At 38.7% G+C, this 18,845-nt stretch overlaps 1 protein-coding gene across 2 annotated transcripts in view; it reads left to right on the forward strand.

Moving 5' to 3' along the window:
- DCC (DCC netrin 1 receptor) overlaps window positions 1-18,845 on the forward strand; it is a 995,961-nt gene that overhangs the window by 834,096 nt on the left and 143,020 nt on the right. For both annotated transcript variants that reach the window (XM_024580416.3, XM_045188039.2), the window contains exon 15: window positions 15,865-16,059. In XM_024580416.3, the coding sequence (XP_024436184.2) occupies window positions 15,865-16,059 (195 nt within the window). The remainder of the gene's footprint in view (window positions 1-15,864; window positions 16,060-18,845) is intronic.

Consider the following 18,845-nt stretch of genomic DNA (forward strand, 5'->3'; position numbering starts at 1 on the left):
TAGATAGATAGATAGCTATAGAGAGGTATAGATAAATAGATATGTAGATATATATATTGTAGTAAGAAGATTTTTAAGATAATATTCACTTCATCTCATTTAAACTTATTCATGTATATGTTTAAATCATAAAGTAATATATAAATGAATTCTAAGGGTTTCACAGCTAATGTTAGAAAGCTTTGAATTCTAAGCATTCCAGAGTCAGAAATGTTGATATTAGACTTGCTTGATTTTTCTTAAGTTGTGGATATGGAGAAGGTTTTGAAAACCTCCTAAATGGGAGGCATTCTTTGCTGTAGCTGAAGAAATCTGCATTGGAAGGGAGCCTCCGGCACTAGCCCTCTCTAGGTGCACTGCACTGCATAACTTGTCTCACATTGCTTTGGGGTCTGCTGATGAACTCGAGGGTGTGATCTGCTCTTTAGGTGGTGACCTGAGCCCTGCATGTCACCTAAACAGACACAGTAGTTTGTGCTGAGAGCCCAGAGCAATCTGTCTCCTGAAGCTTCTATAGTTCCTCGTGCATTCTCTGCTCGGTTTCAGCCATTGAAAATCAACAGTGACTTAGAGAAATACTCCTATTCCTCACGGATTGCCCTTTAATTGGGATGTTTTGTTAAAGTAATTATAGAACAAACCTCACTGTTTGTTCAGGTTTGCCTGAAAGCGTGTTTGCTATAACCAACAGCTGGGATGTTTTAAAATATTTATTTTGTGCCTCAAAATTGTAGCTTAGAAAGAAGACAAGATTGTTAGAATTCCCCAAAGTTCATATGTAAATGTCTTGCATAAAGATCCGAATGAATTTGTGGTGAAGTTTAGGGAGGTATCCTTAGGAACAGTGATTTTCAACTAGTGCGCCAAAAGAATTTTTAAAGCATGCAGTGCCTGACTATTCAGTCAGGGGCACTGACCTCTTTTCCCTTATATTGTCAAATTAGAAAATGACAGCAGACAACACAACAATAGCCATCCAGTGTGAATGAATCAAAATTATACCTATTATACCTATTTTTTGTCAGGTCGACACAAAATATATTTTTTGGTGTGCTACAGAATTTTAATAATTATTTTCTCTGTGCCATGAGAAGAAAATGGTTGAAAACTTCTGCTCTAGGAAACTGAGCGGGGGGAATCTCTTTGTGCTCCTTTTATTTTATTTTCTAACTTTGAAGTGAGCAGGTAGAAATTTCTATACACATCAATCATATTGTAATTTGAAATTAAACTTCTACCCTAAAATGGAGGAGCTTAGCTAGCAAAAATTAGCAATGCAGAGACTCCTGAAAATATAAATGGGATGTAGCAAATGCTGTGAACCTAGGACCAATCTCTAATTTCCTGCCCCCGGGGAAATAGATAATTAGCCTTATTAGCCTGATCAGATAATTATTGAATAGAAAGAGATTATTGCAAATTCATTTGGTTGAAGAAGTGAATCACGAAAAAACTCCTATGCTTTGAAACTTGCACAATATATTTGCCAAGAACATGGTTTTGAGAAGGAACATCACATACTAAAACTCTCATACTCATTCAAAAAATAGATTATGAAAAATAGAAATTTTCTTGGCAGAAGAATGAGAAATGAGGAAAGTAAGTTTTTTGCTACTTGAAAGAAATTAAAGAATAGAAGAAAGAAAGAAGAAAAAGAGGAAGGGGAGGAGGGAAAGAAGGAAGGAAAGAAGGAAGGAAGGAAAGTGAAGAAGGGAGGGAGGAAAGGAAAATATAATTGTATGAGTCGTGGTAGGATGCATAATGGGCCCCAAATGTCCATGTCCTTTAATATGTTTCTTTACATGGCAAAAGAGATTTTGCAGATGTGAGTAAGGATTGGGAGAGAGGGGCTTATCCTGCATTATCCAGGTGGGCCTGATGTACTCACAAGGGTCCTTACAAGAGGGAGGCGGGAAGATCAGAGTGACAGACAGTGACATGACAAGAGAGCGGAGTTTGGAGTAATGTGGAGCCATGAGTCAAGGAAGATGGGCAATCTCCGGACAAAGCTGGAAGAAGCAAGAAAACACATCATCTCTAAAGCCTCAGGAAGGAAGGGGGCCCGGCTGCACCTTGATTTTAGCTCACCGACACTGATCCTGGAGTGTTGACTTCAAGGAATGTAACATAATAAATGTGTGTCATTTTAAGCCACAAAGTACGCAGTAATAGGAACCTATTACAGTTGCCAGCAGAAATATTTTTGGTTGTCTCTAGAGTCATTGACAAAGATAAGTATACTTGTACCAAAATAAAAGTTTGAATAAAATAAATAAGCCAGTAAGTTTGTGTTTTAGTGTTATATTAGCCTCATTTTGAGCCCAAAAGTTATGAATACAAGGAGCACTAAACTTGAAATTAAAAAGTAGGTCAAGAAGAGGGTAAAATAGTTCTATAGAGAGTCTCAAAAATTTGGAATTTCACATCCTGAACACTTAATGAAAGTTTAATTTGAGCCAAAATGAGAGATAAACACTTCTATAATGATATATTTAAGTACTAGATATGCAAAAAATAAGCTAAAGCCCAAAATTTTTAATGATTCAGTGGAAGATAAACCGATGTCAAGTTGTATATCCAGCCAACAATTGCTTTTTAAAAAACATTTAAAAAAAGAAAATATATATTTTCTAAATTATTGGAGAAATACAAATAAATAAAACTACATAACAAAGTATAAAAAATAATTAGGAGGGAAAAGTGAAAAATCCTTCTAGAGGGGAGAAATTCTAAAATTGTACAAAGCTAAATGTACCTCTCTCTCTTTTTTTTTTTTAATATATTTATTGATTATGCTATTACAGTTGTCCCATTTCCCCCCCCACTCCACTCCATCCTGCCCACCCCCCTCCCTCCCACATTCCCCCCCCTTAGTTCATGTCCATGGGTCATACTTATAAGTTCTTTGGCTTCTACATTTCCTACACTATTTTTACCCTCCCCCTGTCTATTTTCCACCTATCATCTATGCTACTTATTCTCTGTACCTTTACCCCCCTCTCCCCCTCCCACTCCCTTATTGACCACCCTCATGTTCTAGTTGTTTGCCTAGTTTGCTCTCGTTTTTGTTTTAGGTGTGGTCGTTAATAACTGTGAGTTTGCTGTCATTTTTACTGTTCCTATTTTTGATCTTCTTTTTCTTAGGTAACTCCCTTTAACATTTCATATAATAAGGGCTTGGTGATGATGAGCTTCTTTAACTTGACCTTATCTGAGAAGCACTTTATCTTCCCTTCCATTCTAAATGATAGCTTTGCTGGATACAGTAATCTTGGATGTAGGTCCTTGCGTTTAATCTTGGGTAATGTAATTATGATGTGCCTTGGTGTGTTCCTCCTTGGGTCCAGCTTCTTTGGGACTCTCTGAGCTTCCTGGACTTCCCGGAAGTCTATTTCCTTTGCCAGATCGGGGAAGTTCTCCATTATTTGTTCAAATAAGTTTTCAATTTTTTGTTCTTCCTCTTCTCCTTCTGGCACCCCTATAATTCGGATGTTGCAACGTTTCAAGGTGTCCTGGAGGTTCCTAAGCCTCTCCTCATTTTTCCAAGTTCTTGTTTCTTCATTCTTTTCTGGTTGGATGTTTGTTTCTTCCTTCTGGTCCATACCATTGATTTGAGTCCCAGTTTCCTTCTCATCACTATTGGTTCCCTGTACATTTTCCTTTGTTTCTCTTAGCATAGGCTTCATTTTTTCATCTGTTTTTTGAACAGATTCAACCAAGTCTGTGAGCATATTGATAACCAGTGCTTTGAACTGTGCATCCGATAGGTTGGCTATCTCTTCGTCGCTTAGTTGTATTTTTTCAGGAGCTTTGAAGTGTTCTGTCATTTGGGCCATTTTTTTTTTGTTTGTTTGTCTTGGCGCATCTGTTACTTTAAGGGGCGGAGCCTTAGGTGTTCACCGGGGAGGGGTAATGCTGGTGGCTGCGCTGTGACGCTGTACGTGGGGGAGGGGCCGAGTGGGAGCAATGGCGCCCGCCTCACTGTCCTCCGGATTTCAATCTTCCACTCCGATACCCACAATCAAACTGGGCCACTCTGGTGCTGGTTCCCGAGTAAGTGGGCCTGTGCACACTCTAGGCCCCTGTGGGTCTCTCCAACGACCTCTCCTGTGAGGCTGGGAGTCTCTCCTGCCGCCCCAACCCCCAGGGGCGCTTTCAGAGGTTTGAGGCTTTATTTCCCTGAGCTGGAGCCCTGGGTTGCGCAGTGGTCTGCTTTGCTGCCCGCGGTTCGTCCGGTTTATCTGTGGGCGAATGTGGTGCCGCAAGGTGCTACCCGCCACTCTGCCTGCCGCACTCTCCGCCACTCTGAGTCCGGCCCTCTGCGTTTATCTGTGCAAATGTGGGACCACAGGGTCTGCTAGTGCTCGGACTGCCTGCGCCATTTGTCCCACACTCCGCCAGTCTCAGTCCCGCCACAGCCACGCGAGTCCTCTCCACCCCGGTGCCCGTCTCCGCCCCTCCTACCAGTCTGGATGAATGATTATTTTCTGTTTCCTTGGTGTCAGTCCCCCTTGCTGTTCGATTCTCTGTCAGTTCTGGTTGTGCGAGGAGGCGCAGTGTGTCTACCTACGCCGCCATCTTGGTTCCCCCATGTACCTCTCTCTTTAAGAGAGAGACTTTCAGGTGTGGTTGAAAACAAAATTAAAGTATACCTTTTTATGACACTGGAAAGAACTAAACACATGAAAACCAGGCAAAGGTCCTTAGGAACACATTTGCAAAAGCACCGTAACGTTTGAATACACAATAGGCCTGTGGCATGAAAGGAGCCAATGCATGGCCCAGCAGCCATTTTGTCGTGAAACTGAAGAGTCAAGCCCATTACTCTCATTCAGGTAAAAATCATCGTACATACAGGGACTGTGGCAGGCAAAGCCCAACCTGATTTTTGAAAGCAACGTAAAATGTGCTCTTGTGCTTGAGCAACTGGTTCAAAATCTCAGAGTTCCACTGCACAAGGAATGGTACAAATTATTTATACTTGGGTAAGTGTTCAAAGAAGTTTCAAGACCTTTGCTTAGCCCAAGTACACTTTTTAATGTGCTTATAAAATGCTCGATCCCCTTGTGACTTGCTTGACTTTTTCTAGGTATACTTGATGGATAAGATTGTAGACTCTGAAATCATTACAACTGGGCTTCAGTCCTGCTCTACTTATTGCACATTCTTGAGCAATGGGTCTTTGTGAAAGTAAACTATAATAGTGACACAAGTGTACCCAACAGTGCTTCTGCTACATATTAAACACTCAGCAAATGCTTATTGTCCTTTCCGGTTTTGATAAATGACATTCGGACTTTGACAGCATTTTGAAATACTAATACTATTGGTCTTACGAAGCTAATCCTTGTTCATGATGATAAAATGTTGTTGTCTGCATTAAGGAAATAGATGCATTCCCTCCTGATACAAAAGCAAGGCCTACATTCAGTGCATCTTAACATCCCACTGTCTAATTAAGATACAATATAAAGGGGTGTTGTCATGTAATTATCAACAGATGCAAGAAGGCAAATAGGTAGCCATTACCACTTATTTTTAAAACTCATATTAATATGGGAATAATGGGAGGCTTTCAAAGTGTTACTGTTTTTGTAAGAAACTGAAAGCACACATTACACTAAAGGGTAAAATACTAAACACATTGTCTTTAAGGTCCAAACAAGCCAGGGAAGATTTCTTCTATTTGTTATTCAGTAGTGTGGAAGTTTGGGGAGGAAAAAACTTAAAAATCCATAACATTATATTATACAAGTGATGTTATTTTTATAAAGGTTGAGATTACATTTGGAAATTCCAAGATACTACATTAAAATCCTATTAGCATATTAGCACCAATAAGAAAATTTAATAATATGATATGTATTCTTATACTAGCAATAATTAGTTAATTAGTTCAAACATTACAAAGAAAGAAATCCATGTGTACAGCAAACTAAAGTATAATATCTAATACTAAATTTCACAATCTGTAAACAAATTTTTAAGAAAATTACATTTTATTAAAAGACATAAAATAAGACTTGAATAAAAGAAAGTTATATATGTTCCTTGATGCAGAATTTTACCATTTAAAGTTAGCTTTTCCAAGTTAATGATTAATGTAATACAATTCTAATCAGAATGAACTTCCTATGGAAGAATCAATGTGAATGAATTCTGAGAAATTTTGAACAAGTAAAACACATTAACACTTACTATAAATCCTGATTTAAAATCTATATAGTATTGTCTGGCATAGAAATAGACAAGAAGAACAGTGTAACAAAATGTAGACAACAGAAATATTTCTTGCTATAACTGAGAAAAAAGTTAAGGTGGCATTTTAACTGGCAGATTACTCAATAAGTGGTGTTAAGACTATTACCACTACTTTTGGTAGAAAAATAAAAATTTCCTTCTCTTACACCAAACTAGTTTTATTAGACCATGCTTTATTTGACTTGAACTTCTCTATGCTTTGCATGAGCTTGTCACAGAGTAGATGCTCAATTACTATTGGCTACATAGGTAACTATGTCAGTACTCATAGCCAAGTATGAGCTATGTTAAACTCATACAATTTACACAGTTTGATTCTTTACTGATGTCCATTGTTGTGGTCAAAAGGAAAAAATGCTGATGAAGAAGAGCTAGAAAAATCCTTTGCTCTTTGTTATAGGTACATACTTTTAAGTGCATTATCTTTTTCTCATGGACGCTATTAATGGAAAACAAGTATTCTAGAGAGCAGCTTGGCATAAGATTTTAAAGATATTATGTTTTTTAAGAGCAAACAAATAGGTCTGTATTTTTGAGAGAGTAGGGTTTCAACTGAGTTACAGGAGAACGAGCCTGAAACTTCATGGAAATACATCATTTGAAAGGTGCTGAGACCCTACCCATCATACCTCCTTTATCATAGGGTTTATTGTTTGAATGTTCCAAATCTGGAGGTTATTGAGTATGAAATCCATGGTAGAAAGAGACAAGATCCTAGTGAGATTTTATGATATTTAAGTTGGTCTTCTTGAACTATAAATTGAGAGAACAAGTCTCCCAGATATTTATAGGTTCCGATTCCACAGCTGCTCTTAGAAAGACACATCGTGTCTATTGTCCAGCTCTCAAAACAGATATCTGACCCAGCCGGTGGTACTTGTCAAATCAAGAACTCCGCAGATGGAGCCCATGTTTGTTCGGTATTTTTTTTAAGCAAGAGATAACCAAGGAAGGAAAGATTATTTTGTGACTCGGGGTATGACTTGAAAAGTCTTGTCTCTAGGGAATATCTTACATTTTTCCTCATTTTTCCCATGAGTTATCATCAATGCAAACCATGATTCATGTGTAAATGTTCAGAGTTCATGGGACCTGGAATCTGATCAATTATCTTTTTAGGAAAATGCCAGTTATTCACTGGGTCTGGGCAGACAACTTTACTCCAATAATCTACCCGTACTGCCACTAGGAGTTAGTTTGTCTACATCAGGAATTAAAGGACACAGATGAACTCCATCACCCCAACCTGTCCCCCAGATATACCAATTTAATTGGCATAGATTTAAGAGACACATTCTTTTTTTCACAATTAGGATTCACTGTTGTGATATTAAAGAAACAAATCTATCAAAACTCCCTTGTTAGAGCACTGACCATATGCCCACCTGCTCCCCTTGAATTTCTACACTTCTTTTCTTTGTTTCTGGTTTTGTCCTACATTTTGTTTTCTTTTACAATTTGTTCCAGCTTTATTGAGATGTAATTGACATGCAGTATTGTGTACAATGTGTAGAGCATGATAATTATTATATTAAGGTTAGTCAACACATCTACCACCTCACCTAATGACTTTGTGTGTGTGTAGGTGAGAACATTTTAGATCTACTCCCTTAGCAACTTTCAAGTATGTAATACAGTATTGTTAACTATGATGTATGTTATGAGGTATGAGGGTGCTATGATGTACATTAGATCCCCCAGAACTTACTCATCTTCTAACTGAAAGTTTGTGTCCTCTCACAAACATCTTCTCATCCCCCGACCTCCAGCCCAGCCCCTGGCAACCACCACCCTCCCCTCAGTTTCCATCAACAGTCATTTTCAACTTCAGGAGCCACGATGGAATAAGAGGATACTAGACAAACAAAAGTAGCTAAAAATAAAGTAAAATACTAAAATAATGAGATTACTGGACATACAACAATTAAGACTGAAGGAAAGCATATTAAAAGTAAAATGTGAAATACAGTTAAAATTATAAATCTTGTTTGAAAAGTAAAAAAGTGAGATAAAGAATATAAAGTGTGTAGAATAGCTAAGAATGCAAACTATGTGTGAAATAATAGGATAATGGCTACCTACCACCGGACTAAACACCTTTGAGAGCAAGAAAACTGTGAAATATTAAATGATAAAACATTTCTGGAAGTGCTAAGTAATATACCTATGCATAATAGGCCTCCATAAATTTTAGCCATTATTGTTATTATTAGGCACAAGAACAAAAAACCTGGATGGTTTTTAAAAAGTTCAATGCTGAAAATAGATAAAATTGGTCAAAAAAGCATACATGTTTCTGGCAGAATTATATTGTAAAATTCATGATATGGATTAATACACAGGGACTGGGGGAAGGAACGACAGCAAAGGGGGTCGTAGAGAAAGGTGTGAGGCTGACACAATTGTCCTGTATCATGGGTTTATCAAAACCCACAGAGTTATACACCCCTGAGTGAATTTGTCTGCATGTAAATTTTAAAAATACATTAAAAAGTTGTTACTGAGAAGACAGAGGAGTAAAATTTAAAAATACGAGGTAGGGTTCAATGGTGAATGGAAGTGGTTTTCCGCTGCAATAATTAAATAAATAACATTCGAAGTTTATACAGGTGAGTGGCTTAAGGAAGTTGATGTCCATGGGTGAGAGCAGGCCCTGCTGATAAAAATGAACATATCAGTGTATGTTATATATAAGACCTGTCTGGAAAGACAGAGACTGGCTGTGTTGATTGCCTTAGGTAATTCTCTCTAAGGAAATACAGTCTATTAAGGACTAAAACAAAACTCAAACAGAATGACCCATAAAATACAGCGCACTAAAAAGAGAACAGATACGTGAGTATTTGTTAGAAGAACCAAAGCCTGACACTGCTTGGCGCGGCCATCGACACCAGATGGTAAACAGCAGAAATGGATTTCATTATCAGGAGCCGGCGGGCACACATCTTGTTGTCCACTAGGAGAACACAGCCTTAATAACTGTACTTTCATCTTGTTTCATTTCTATGTCATTCCGTTCTTTTTCTTAAAATTCTTAGCTTATGGGGAGAGTTGTAGAAAATTGTGGTCATTTTATATTTAATGACAGTTAGCCATTATGACAACTGTATTGAACCTCATAGGAAATGGGAACTTTGTTTCCATATTTTGTACTTTGTGCCAGGAACTGTTCTAGCTACTGGAGAATTGAAGGAAAAGGATGAGACAAAGACTAATGAGATAATCTCATAAAAAAAGGTAGCAGAATGAGTGGTAATAAATCCTAAGGGGAAACAAAGTTAGAAGATTATTAGGAGATTAGAATATTAAGAGATTAGGGGGAAAATAGGAATTTTAAATGTAGTAGCCAGGGAAGGCTGCAGATGGAAATTAAATAACAAAAGCTGAAAGACGTCAAGGAGGAAGGCATATTCCAGGGACAGCGTCCCAGGCAGAAGTGCCGCGAGGCCCCAGCACACCTGGCCTGTGTGAGTAACAGCAGGGTCCAGTGTGCAGCAGAGGACTGGGGTGAGGTGAGCAAAGGGGAAGTGACAGGAGATGAGGACAGAGGGCTAAGTGGGATGGGGGAAAGGGTAGACCATACACGACCTTTTAAGGAAACCATGGTAAGAACCTGGTATGGGATGGCTTTGGCAGGGGAGGGTTGGAGTGGAGCAATAACATGACCTTATTTGTAATTTATTTATTTTCATACACTATATCTGTATTCATACGCATTTATTTTTAAATACCCTCTCTATGCTGGTGGGCTTCCACATCTGTGTATCAGACCATGGCCTTTCACCAAATCCCCATACTTTATATCCACCTACTTCCCTCGTATCTCTACCAGTATGGCTGTTAGGCATCTTACATTTAGCATGACTCAAGGACTCACTTATTTTTCCTCAGCTCAGTACATCAGTCTACCTGGTGCCCAAGCCAAAGATACATGAGTCATCATCATGTCTCCTCTTTCCCACACCACTCACCTCCAATCTTCAGCTTTGTTGAGTATGCCTTCCAAATGTCCCAAAGGTGTCCACTTCATCTCCACAGTGGCCACCAAGACAAGTACAAAAGCAATTTGGGGGTCTCCTAATTTTTTTAAAATGTTTAAAAATACACACAAAGTAAAACTTACCATCTTAACCACTTTAAGGGTACAGTTCAACGGCATTAAGGGCATTCACACTTTTGTACAACCATCACCACCGCGCTTTTTTAGAACTCTTCATCCGTCAACATGGAAACTACGTACCCATCGAACAACTCCAAGGCACCCCTCCCCCCAGCCCCAGCCATTCCACTTTCTGCCTCTAGGCATTGGACTACTCTGAGCACTGCATATAACTGGAATTATAAATTGTCCTTTTGTGACTGGCTTATTTCACTTAGCATAACGCCCTCAAGAATTACTCAGGTTGTAGCTTGTGTCAGAATTTCCTTCCTACTGAAAGCTGAAAAACATTCCATTGCACCTACCTGCCCCAGTCTGTTATCATCTGCTGATGGATGCTTGGGTGATTTCTACCGTTTGGTTCTTGTGAATAATGATGCTATGAACACAGGTATGTAAATGCCTGTTAGAGTTCCTTCTTTCAGTTATTTTGGGACTATACCCAGAAGTGGAAATCACATGGTAATTCTATTTTTAATTTTTTAAAGAACTGTCTTTTTGTTTTCCATAATAGCTGCACTGCTTTACATTCCCATTGGGCAACCCCCATTTTATTTTCCTCATTTTCCTTCTTACCCTCTATGCTCCAGGCACAATGATGTTCTCTGCTTTTTTTTTTAAACACTAACCTCACTTGCCATAAGAGTTTTGCAGTAGTTGTGTCCTCTGCCTATAGAGCCAGTCAAGCAAACATCTGTCCCCCCAGATGTTTGTGTGACTGGCTCTTTATGATAATTCACCTTAGACTCTACCACTGATACCTCCCTTGGTGGGTCAGTGCTATACCATCAGCAGGGCACTTAGCAAGATCTCAGGATTTCCTTGTTTGTTTGTTTTGGTTTTATCTCCCCAAAACTATATCCCCCAAACCTATAGTACGATAATACTATGACTGGCCCATAGGTGATTCACAGTAATTGTTGAAAAGTCACAGGGATTAATCTGATAAATTTCTTAGGGTGTTATATGTGAACAGTGCTCATTAGTGGAAATCTATAATGATTACTCAAAGAATAATAAATGTCCTTTAGAAACAAATTAAACCAAGGATCCATAATTTCATAGAATAATCAAGAATGGCAGTTGAACTAGTTATCTTAACATTTCAGACTCCAGTAGAAATTTGGGGCCTCATTAATTTGGATATTTCAGGGGAAATGTGTTCTTTGGTTTCAAATTATTTCAATAATTGCCTTGCTCTTATCTATGCTTTATATGTGCACTCATTGTCCTAGAGGTACTTGTGAAAGCGTTTGTGTATTTCTGAGAAGTGAATTTCAGCTTCTGCCTCCAAGAGTACTCCTGTCACACAGCTTCCACAGCAGATTTTCTGAGTTGATGTTTTATAGTTCATTCACTCCTGGAAACTACTTCCATATACCACAACATCATCTATGTTAGAAAAAATCTCACTCACGTAGGATACAAGGAAAATTGTCATTTCTGTCCATATTTAGAAGTGAATGGGGGACACAAATGGGCTTTTCCAGATTATGAACAGTCTCCTAACAGAGTTATCTTTGTAATGAGGCTATGTATTACGAATGGCTTAGGTCTCATGGTATTAGGTCTAATATTGCCTTAAAAGGCACCCTTCTCTCTGACCCTGTGATCTTAATTGAGTGGTAAAAGGCCATTAAGTATTTAGAGGTGGAGGCAGCATATCTTATATATTAACACCCTTATTTTTTGTAACGCTAAAATTGTTTTAAGGTAAGGATCTAGGATTTAGGAGTGGAGAGTAAAGATGTGTCATGGGTAATAACAGCTCCTCTTCTTCAATAGCTAATGTGCACACTCCTCTCCATGGTACCCTCACAGCTCAAATAGAGGTAATTCTGTGGGCACTAACTTAACTAACTTGCAGAAGAGCTCTATGGTTCTACTCTATGGTTCGTAGAAAGATGGGGGAAGTTGTTGCTCTGAAAACATTTTGTATATATTTTTTCCTTTTATTCTAAAAGATCTTGAATACTGTCATTACAATTTTAGGCTTTTATATTGGTTTTTAAAAGTCATAGTTGCAGAAAATCTGAATACTATGTAGTTCATTTTATACATGTAAGATTATCTTATTGTTTCAATAGTTATTGTAAAAGCTTCAAATGTGTTAAACAGAATTTATTATAGAGCCCATTACATTTGAAAGTCACGGGAGAGCCTCTGTGGCAATAGAGCTGGAAAGTATTTTTTAATTGAAGTTAGTGGGGTGATGCCAGCTCACAAAACTATCCAGCTTTCAAGCGCACAACTCAACAGAACACATCTGCACACTGCATCATGTGCCCCTCGCCCAAAGCCAGGTCCCTTTCCTCCCCACTGGCTCCCGCTTTCCCTCTGGTTACCACCTCATCTATTGTCTACATCTGCGTAGTGTGTATCTATATATATGTATTTGTTTTGCTTAACCCCTTCAACTTCTTTCATTCAGCTCCCCAGCTGCCCTCCCCTCTGACAGCTGTCAGTCTGTCCCATCTAACCCTGCCTCTGTTTCTATTTTGTTTGTCAGTTTATTTTGTTCACGGGATTCTACATACAAGTGAGATTGTGAGTTATTTGTCTTTCTCTGACTGGCTTATTTAAGTAATCAATTCATCCCTTTCATCTCTTTTATTACTTTTACTTAGGGTTTATAGTGGGGAATCATTCACATACATTGTGTTTCTGCTGTTAAGGTTTATGCTCATATTTTGAGATAATTTTTTGATGATGCCTTTGCATATCACACTGCAGCCTTCTTTAGAACAAAGAATAGCTTGTCTCTTTTTTGTTCACAAATGGGTATCTTCCGATGAAAAAAGTATTTTTAGAAAATGGTGTTGAAGAACATTGTAACAATAGCCACAGGGGAGTGGGGAGGGGATAGTGGGGAGAGGGGTCTATAGGAGCTACTATAGAGGACACAAGGACAAAATCAAGGGGGAGGGTAGAGGTGGGGGAGGGAGGTGGGAGTGGCTGGGGTGGGGTGGAGGGAAGGGGAGAAAATGCAGACAATTGTAACTGAATAAAAATTAATTAATTAATTAAAAATAAATAAATAAATAACAATAATAATAATAAAAAAGAAAATGGTGTTGATGTAGCATCTTCAGAGTGTAGCATCTTTTGAGAAGCTGTTGGTATAGCACCTATTTTTAAAACTTTGGTGAAAGACACACTTCTATATATCACCCAAGCCGGAAGTGTGTGTGTGTTGATGGTGGATAAATTTGGTAGCTCTTGCATCTCCTTTGGCTATTTCATCAAGGAGAAAAATGTAATATTACCTTTAATCATCAAATTATCTTGCATAATTTGACATATTTCACCATTAGGGATTTTCAGTTAGAAGAGAAATAATGAACACAAATAGTTTGAATAAAGTTTAAATCACCAATATTTTTGAGTATCTATTGAATCCCAGAAACTGTGCAAAGCACTTAATGGACTATAAAGTTCATATGGGCACATTCTTTCTTAAATTTATTCCCAGAATACCTACTGATTTTCAAAGAATAGATTACATGTGCCTGTATTAAACCCATAGAAATATTTATAATAATATACCATTATGACTGCCTTTTTGCTTGCCTGCCTTTCCCATTAAATTATAAACTCCTAAGCATGCAGGCTTTAATATATGCCGTATTCCCTCTCTCCTGCATCCTGATTGTCATGGTAACCCGCCCCATACTCTAAAGATAGTAGTTGCTCTATAAATATTTATTAATTGGATGATGATAAGTGCCCAGAAAGTACATCATTTCTTTAGGATGGGATCATCGGGAAGAATGATATAAAAAATCAGAATGCCAATGTATTAATGTTCAACACAAAACATCCTTAAGAGTAACTTTATGGCAGGGTAGCACGTGCATTCTCTCCCTAATAGCTACTCATAATGAGAGTGCTTGTGTGTATCATCTCATGAAATTTTCTCATCACCATAGGAGAACTTTGCTATCCTTGTCCTCGCTCTGCATGTGAGGAAACTGAGGCTTAGAGAGGACGAACAAGGTCTTAAGGTCTCTCACAGCTAATGAGTATACACTGCAAATTTGGACTCTAATACTTCGAGAGCCCAGGCTTTGAGTCCATCAATATTTGCAATGCCAATTTAATTAAAAGCCAAACTCAGAGAAGGTAAGTAATATCCAGAGGACACAGAGCTAGTAAATAACAAAGCCTGGTATTAAACCAAATTTGCACACTCCAAAGTCTGTGAGGCTTAAATCCAGGCCATTGTCTCCTTTTCTGGGAGAACCAATGTACTTTTCACAGATGCAATAAACCAGAGATCAGAGACTGTTCAAACCATGCTGAGCAAATCTCGACCCTAAACTATTTCTCCTGACAATTTCTTGAGAAAAGATTGCTGTGTTTATCTTTTCATTTGATCTTTATTGTATTTTTTCCATTACCATTTAGTCCCTTTATACCCCTCTCCTCCCAGCAATCACCACACGGTTGTCCATGTCCATGAGTCCTTTTTCCTTTATTTTTATTTTTAGTTAAATCAGAGTAAATAGTTCTTGGGAAAGACAGTTTTTGACATTCTGTTTTCCTTTCTAGTGTTCTTCTATCTGCCTTGATTTTGTTACTAAGCAAGGGCCCACTGCCCAATGCACCTAAGCGCCCAAATTACAACTCTAGCATTTCAGAGAAGAAAGAGCTTATTTATTAAATGCTGCATTGACTCATAGGAGATGGGAGGCACCACTCAAATCTGTCTTCGCAATCTGGTTCCTGGACAAACTTTTTAAGGGTTCCGGAGAACAAGATGCATGTGGCAGTGCTGGCAGTACAAGTTCTGGTTGCAGGGTTTTACAGAACTTGGCCAGTTATACAGGGTCAGGGGGCAAGAAGAAACGCAAAGGAATCCCAGCCTGGCAGGGGTCAATTGGTCAGTTCTACATTTGTCCATGTTTCTCCTGGTCCCTGAATCTTCCTTATTGAAGGACCTCTTGCTTCCTAAATGGCTCTGGTGGCCACACTTCCATTACTTAAGTTCTGTAGACTGAAGATCCTTGGTCCCCGGGTCAACCTGAGGACAGGTACACCACATGCGCAGCACTGTCTTTGGAAAATAACTCAAAGATTGCATTAATCTCCAATGTACTTTCAGGGCGGAAAACCAGTGTTAAGCTGGTCAATGCCATTTCAGTGTGTCGCCTCATTATTAATAGTCAGAAGAAAATAGAAGGAAAAAAAGCCCAAAGGAAAAAATATTAGAATAAAGATGAATGGAAGATATTCAGTACCCTCTTGTGCTTAAGGAACTCTGTGAAAGTCAAGTCAAACATGAAAAACGTAATGCATGCTGAAGCAAGGAGGAACGTGGGCCATAAGTGATGTACCATTTGAGTCCTCTGGAATACGCTCTTAAGTCTTATTTAAATGGGAATTGCACTTTGCTGTGTGTTCTACTACGAGACGGGCTGATGATGCCTCCCTTTGAATTCTAGAATCGCAAGTCCCTGACCAGCCAAGCTCGCTTCATGTGAGGCCCCAGACCAACTGCATCATCATGAGTTGGACTCCTCCCTTGAACCCGAACATCGTGGTGCGGGGTTACATCATCGGCTACGGCGTTGGGAGCCCTTACGCTGAGACAGTGCGTGTGGATAGCAAACAGCGATATTATTCCATTGAGAGGCTAGGTGAGTACCTGTGCTCTTTATTCTATGAAGGGACATAAATCAGGTATTGAAATTATTTTCTTTCTTGAAACAATAGTTATTTGGAATGTTATTTTTCAATCTGCAGCATATATTAATTCTTAAACAATTCTTCTTTTCTATCTTCTGTCCCTCACCGCACACACACGAATTTTTCCTCCCTGGATTTTCATCTGGGGAATTCTATCTGGAGAGATTTGCAGGGGCGGAACCCTAGCACATACCCTTTTCTCCTGTGTTGTAAGGATGTGAACAGTGTATTGGATTATCTCTTTTTCTGATAAATGGAAACTTCTAATCTTAATAATTCTTACAGAATGAAAGTCAACACATTTTTTATCTTTTTCTTACTAGGAATATGGTCTGTCAGTTTTAACCTTGAATTATTTAGTCACGTTGCCTTCTTTTTCCTTTGCATTTGTAGATAAAGCTTTACGGCTATGTCATTATGATAGTAAAACAACAAAATGAAAGACCGAATTTTTTGTCTCCTTTTTATTGCATTTATGGGAGTGACACTGGTTAACAAAAGTATACAGGTTTCGGGTACACAGTTCTGCAACACAGCATCTGTACGCTGTATTGTGGGTTCACCAACCAAATCTCCACCCATCACCATTTATCCCCACACACCCTCCTCTACCTCCCCTCCTCCTCCCCACAGCCCTGCAGTCACCAGTGTTTTCCACAGTGAGAACACTTGAGTTTTTTCTCTTTTTTTTTTGGTTCAATTTCTCCACCACCCTTCACCTTGACTGCCAGCACCCACACCCTGACACCTGTCAGCCTGCTCTCCATCTATGAGTCTGTCTCTATTTTCTTGTCAGTTCAGTTTGTTCATTAGATTCCACACATGAGTGAAATCCTGTGGTACTTGTCTTTCCCTGATGGCTTATTTCACTTAGCATAATGCTCTCCAGGTCCATCCACGCTGTTGCAAAGGGTAAGTTTTCCGTCTTTTTCACAGTCAGGTAGTACTCCGTTGTGTAAATGTACCACCAGGCCAGTGACTCAGACTTATCACACTCCTGTCTGCGTATATTTCTGATCCTGCTCCAATCCAAGTTCTCTTGTACTTGTACTTCGTTTATTGAATACAGTACTTGAATTGTGCTATATTAACAGCTCATTGAAAATCTGTTGATTCAGAGAGGGCTAAGCTATGTAAAAGTTCACATTCATTTTATCTCTGATTTTCCGTAGTGCAATAGAAATTATATCATTAACAGGGGGAAATAAAAGAAGCATATGTGATATACAGGGTTTATATAGAATTTAAACGATTCTCACAAAGCGAAATCAAGTGATTCTATCTGCTGATTTAACACTGTAGTATTTGCAGTGAATTACACTGACCTCCTCAAATGCAACCCTTTGTGTGGGGGGGGGGTTCTACTTAATTTGCAATGCCTCTCACACACAGAGCTTTTGTGAGGAAAAGCCTGGTTTGAATTTGAATAGCTTCTCTTGCACTAGCAAGAAAAGATTTTTAAGTACAAGAGGAAAATTGCACTGACCCATTTTCCCTGTAATGGCTTCAAACACTAATAAGAGAAGCACCTACTGAAAGTCTTCACAATTTTTGTTGGCTTGGCATTTAGAAATAATATTCTCTCAGTCAGTCTTCGAGTTGGAACGTTAAGGAAATCATGAAACTCATATTTTATGGCTGTCAAACCTATGTCAGGGGACTGCCATTTATCCATTATTCACCATACATCATCCCTGCCAGTTCCTCTCGACGCCACACAGCAGAGAGACAGATTCCCGTGGCACCGCACAGGCCCCCGGCGGTACGAATGTGGTGCGGACTCAGAATGAACTTGGGAAGGGCACTGCACTGTGTCACCATGGCCCCTTATCAATGGCGCTCTTTATCACAAAGAAACTCCCCAGTAGTCACCAAGCTTAGTTAAGTCGAGGTGCTGGGGTGATAAACACTGGCAAATCTCTCCAAATGCTTAACAAGAAATCAAGAAACTTCCCTTGCTAAGGTATGTTTGTTTCTCAGAGCTAGGAAGGTGAAATGGGATGGGAACCTATCTCACTGATACATTTAAAAGGAATGAGTAATTACACACACACACACCCCTACACCTGTATGTACATATGTATTTAAGTTCTACCAGCTTATACTGCTTTTGGTCCCATGTCTTACCATAATGTATAAAATAAAATAGTGTTTTGTTGTTGTTTAAGTATCTTTATGTTCCATCCATTACTTTCAGCCTATGTGTTTATTTTTACTGAATTCATTGGGGTGACTGACATTGGTTAATAAAATTATATAGGTTTCAGGCATGCAATTCTATAATACAACATCTGTATATTGTAGTGAGTGTTCATCACCCACTCAACCTATATCTTTATTTTAATGTTTCTCTGTTTCTCATGGGTAGTATATAGTGGAGTCTTGCTATGTTAAGCACTCTGAAACTTTCTGCCTGTTAATCGAATTTTTAGACCATTAAAATAATGTAATTATGTAAATACTTGAATTTAGGTCACTATTTTATGTTTTGTTTTCTGTTTGCTCCTTCTCTTATTTTTTGTTTGCCTGCTTTCTTTTTCCTGTCTTTTTCAAGTTTTTACTTAATTCAAAGTCTGCCTACTTTTGTATACTTCCCAGGTATCATGTACAATAGTTTGTGATTGAGGTGTTCTTTTTTTTTTTTTTTTGGTATTTACAGTTTATGGGCATTATCAGTGGGATGGGTGAGCCAAAGGGAGCTCACACTGTCACAGCAGAACTGCAAAATCCAAGTCTC

Source organism: Desmodus rotundus, chromosome 10, assembly GCF_022682495.2.
Source record: "Desmodus rotundus isolate HL8 chromosome 10, HLdesRot8A.1, whole genome shotgun sequence".
Classification (NCBI taxonomy): Eukaryota; Metazoa; Chordata; class Mammalia; order Chiroptera; family Phyllostomidae; genus Desmodus; species Desmodus rotundus.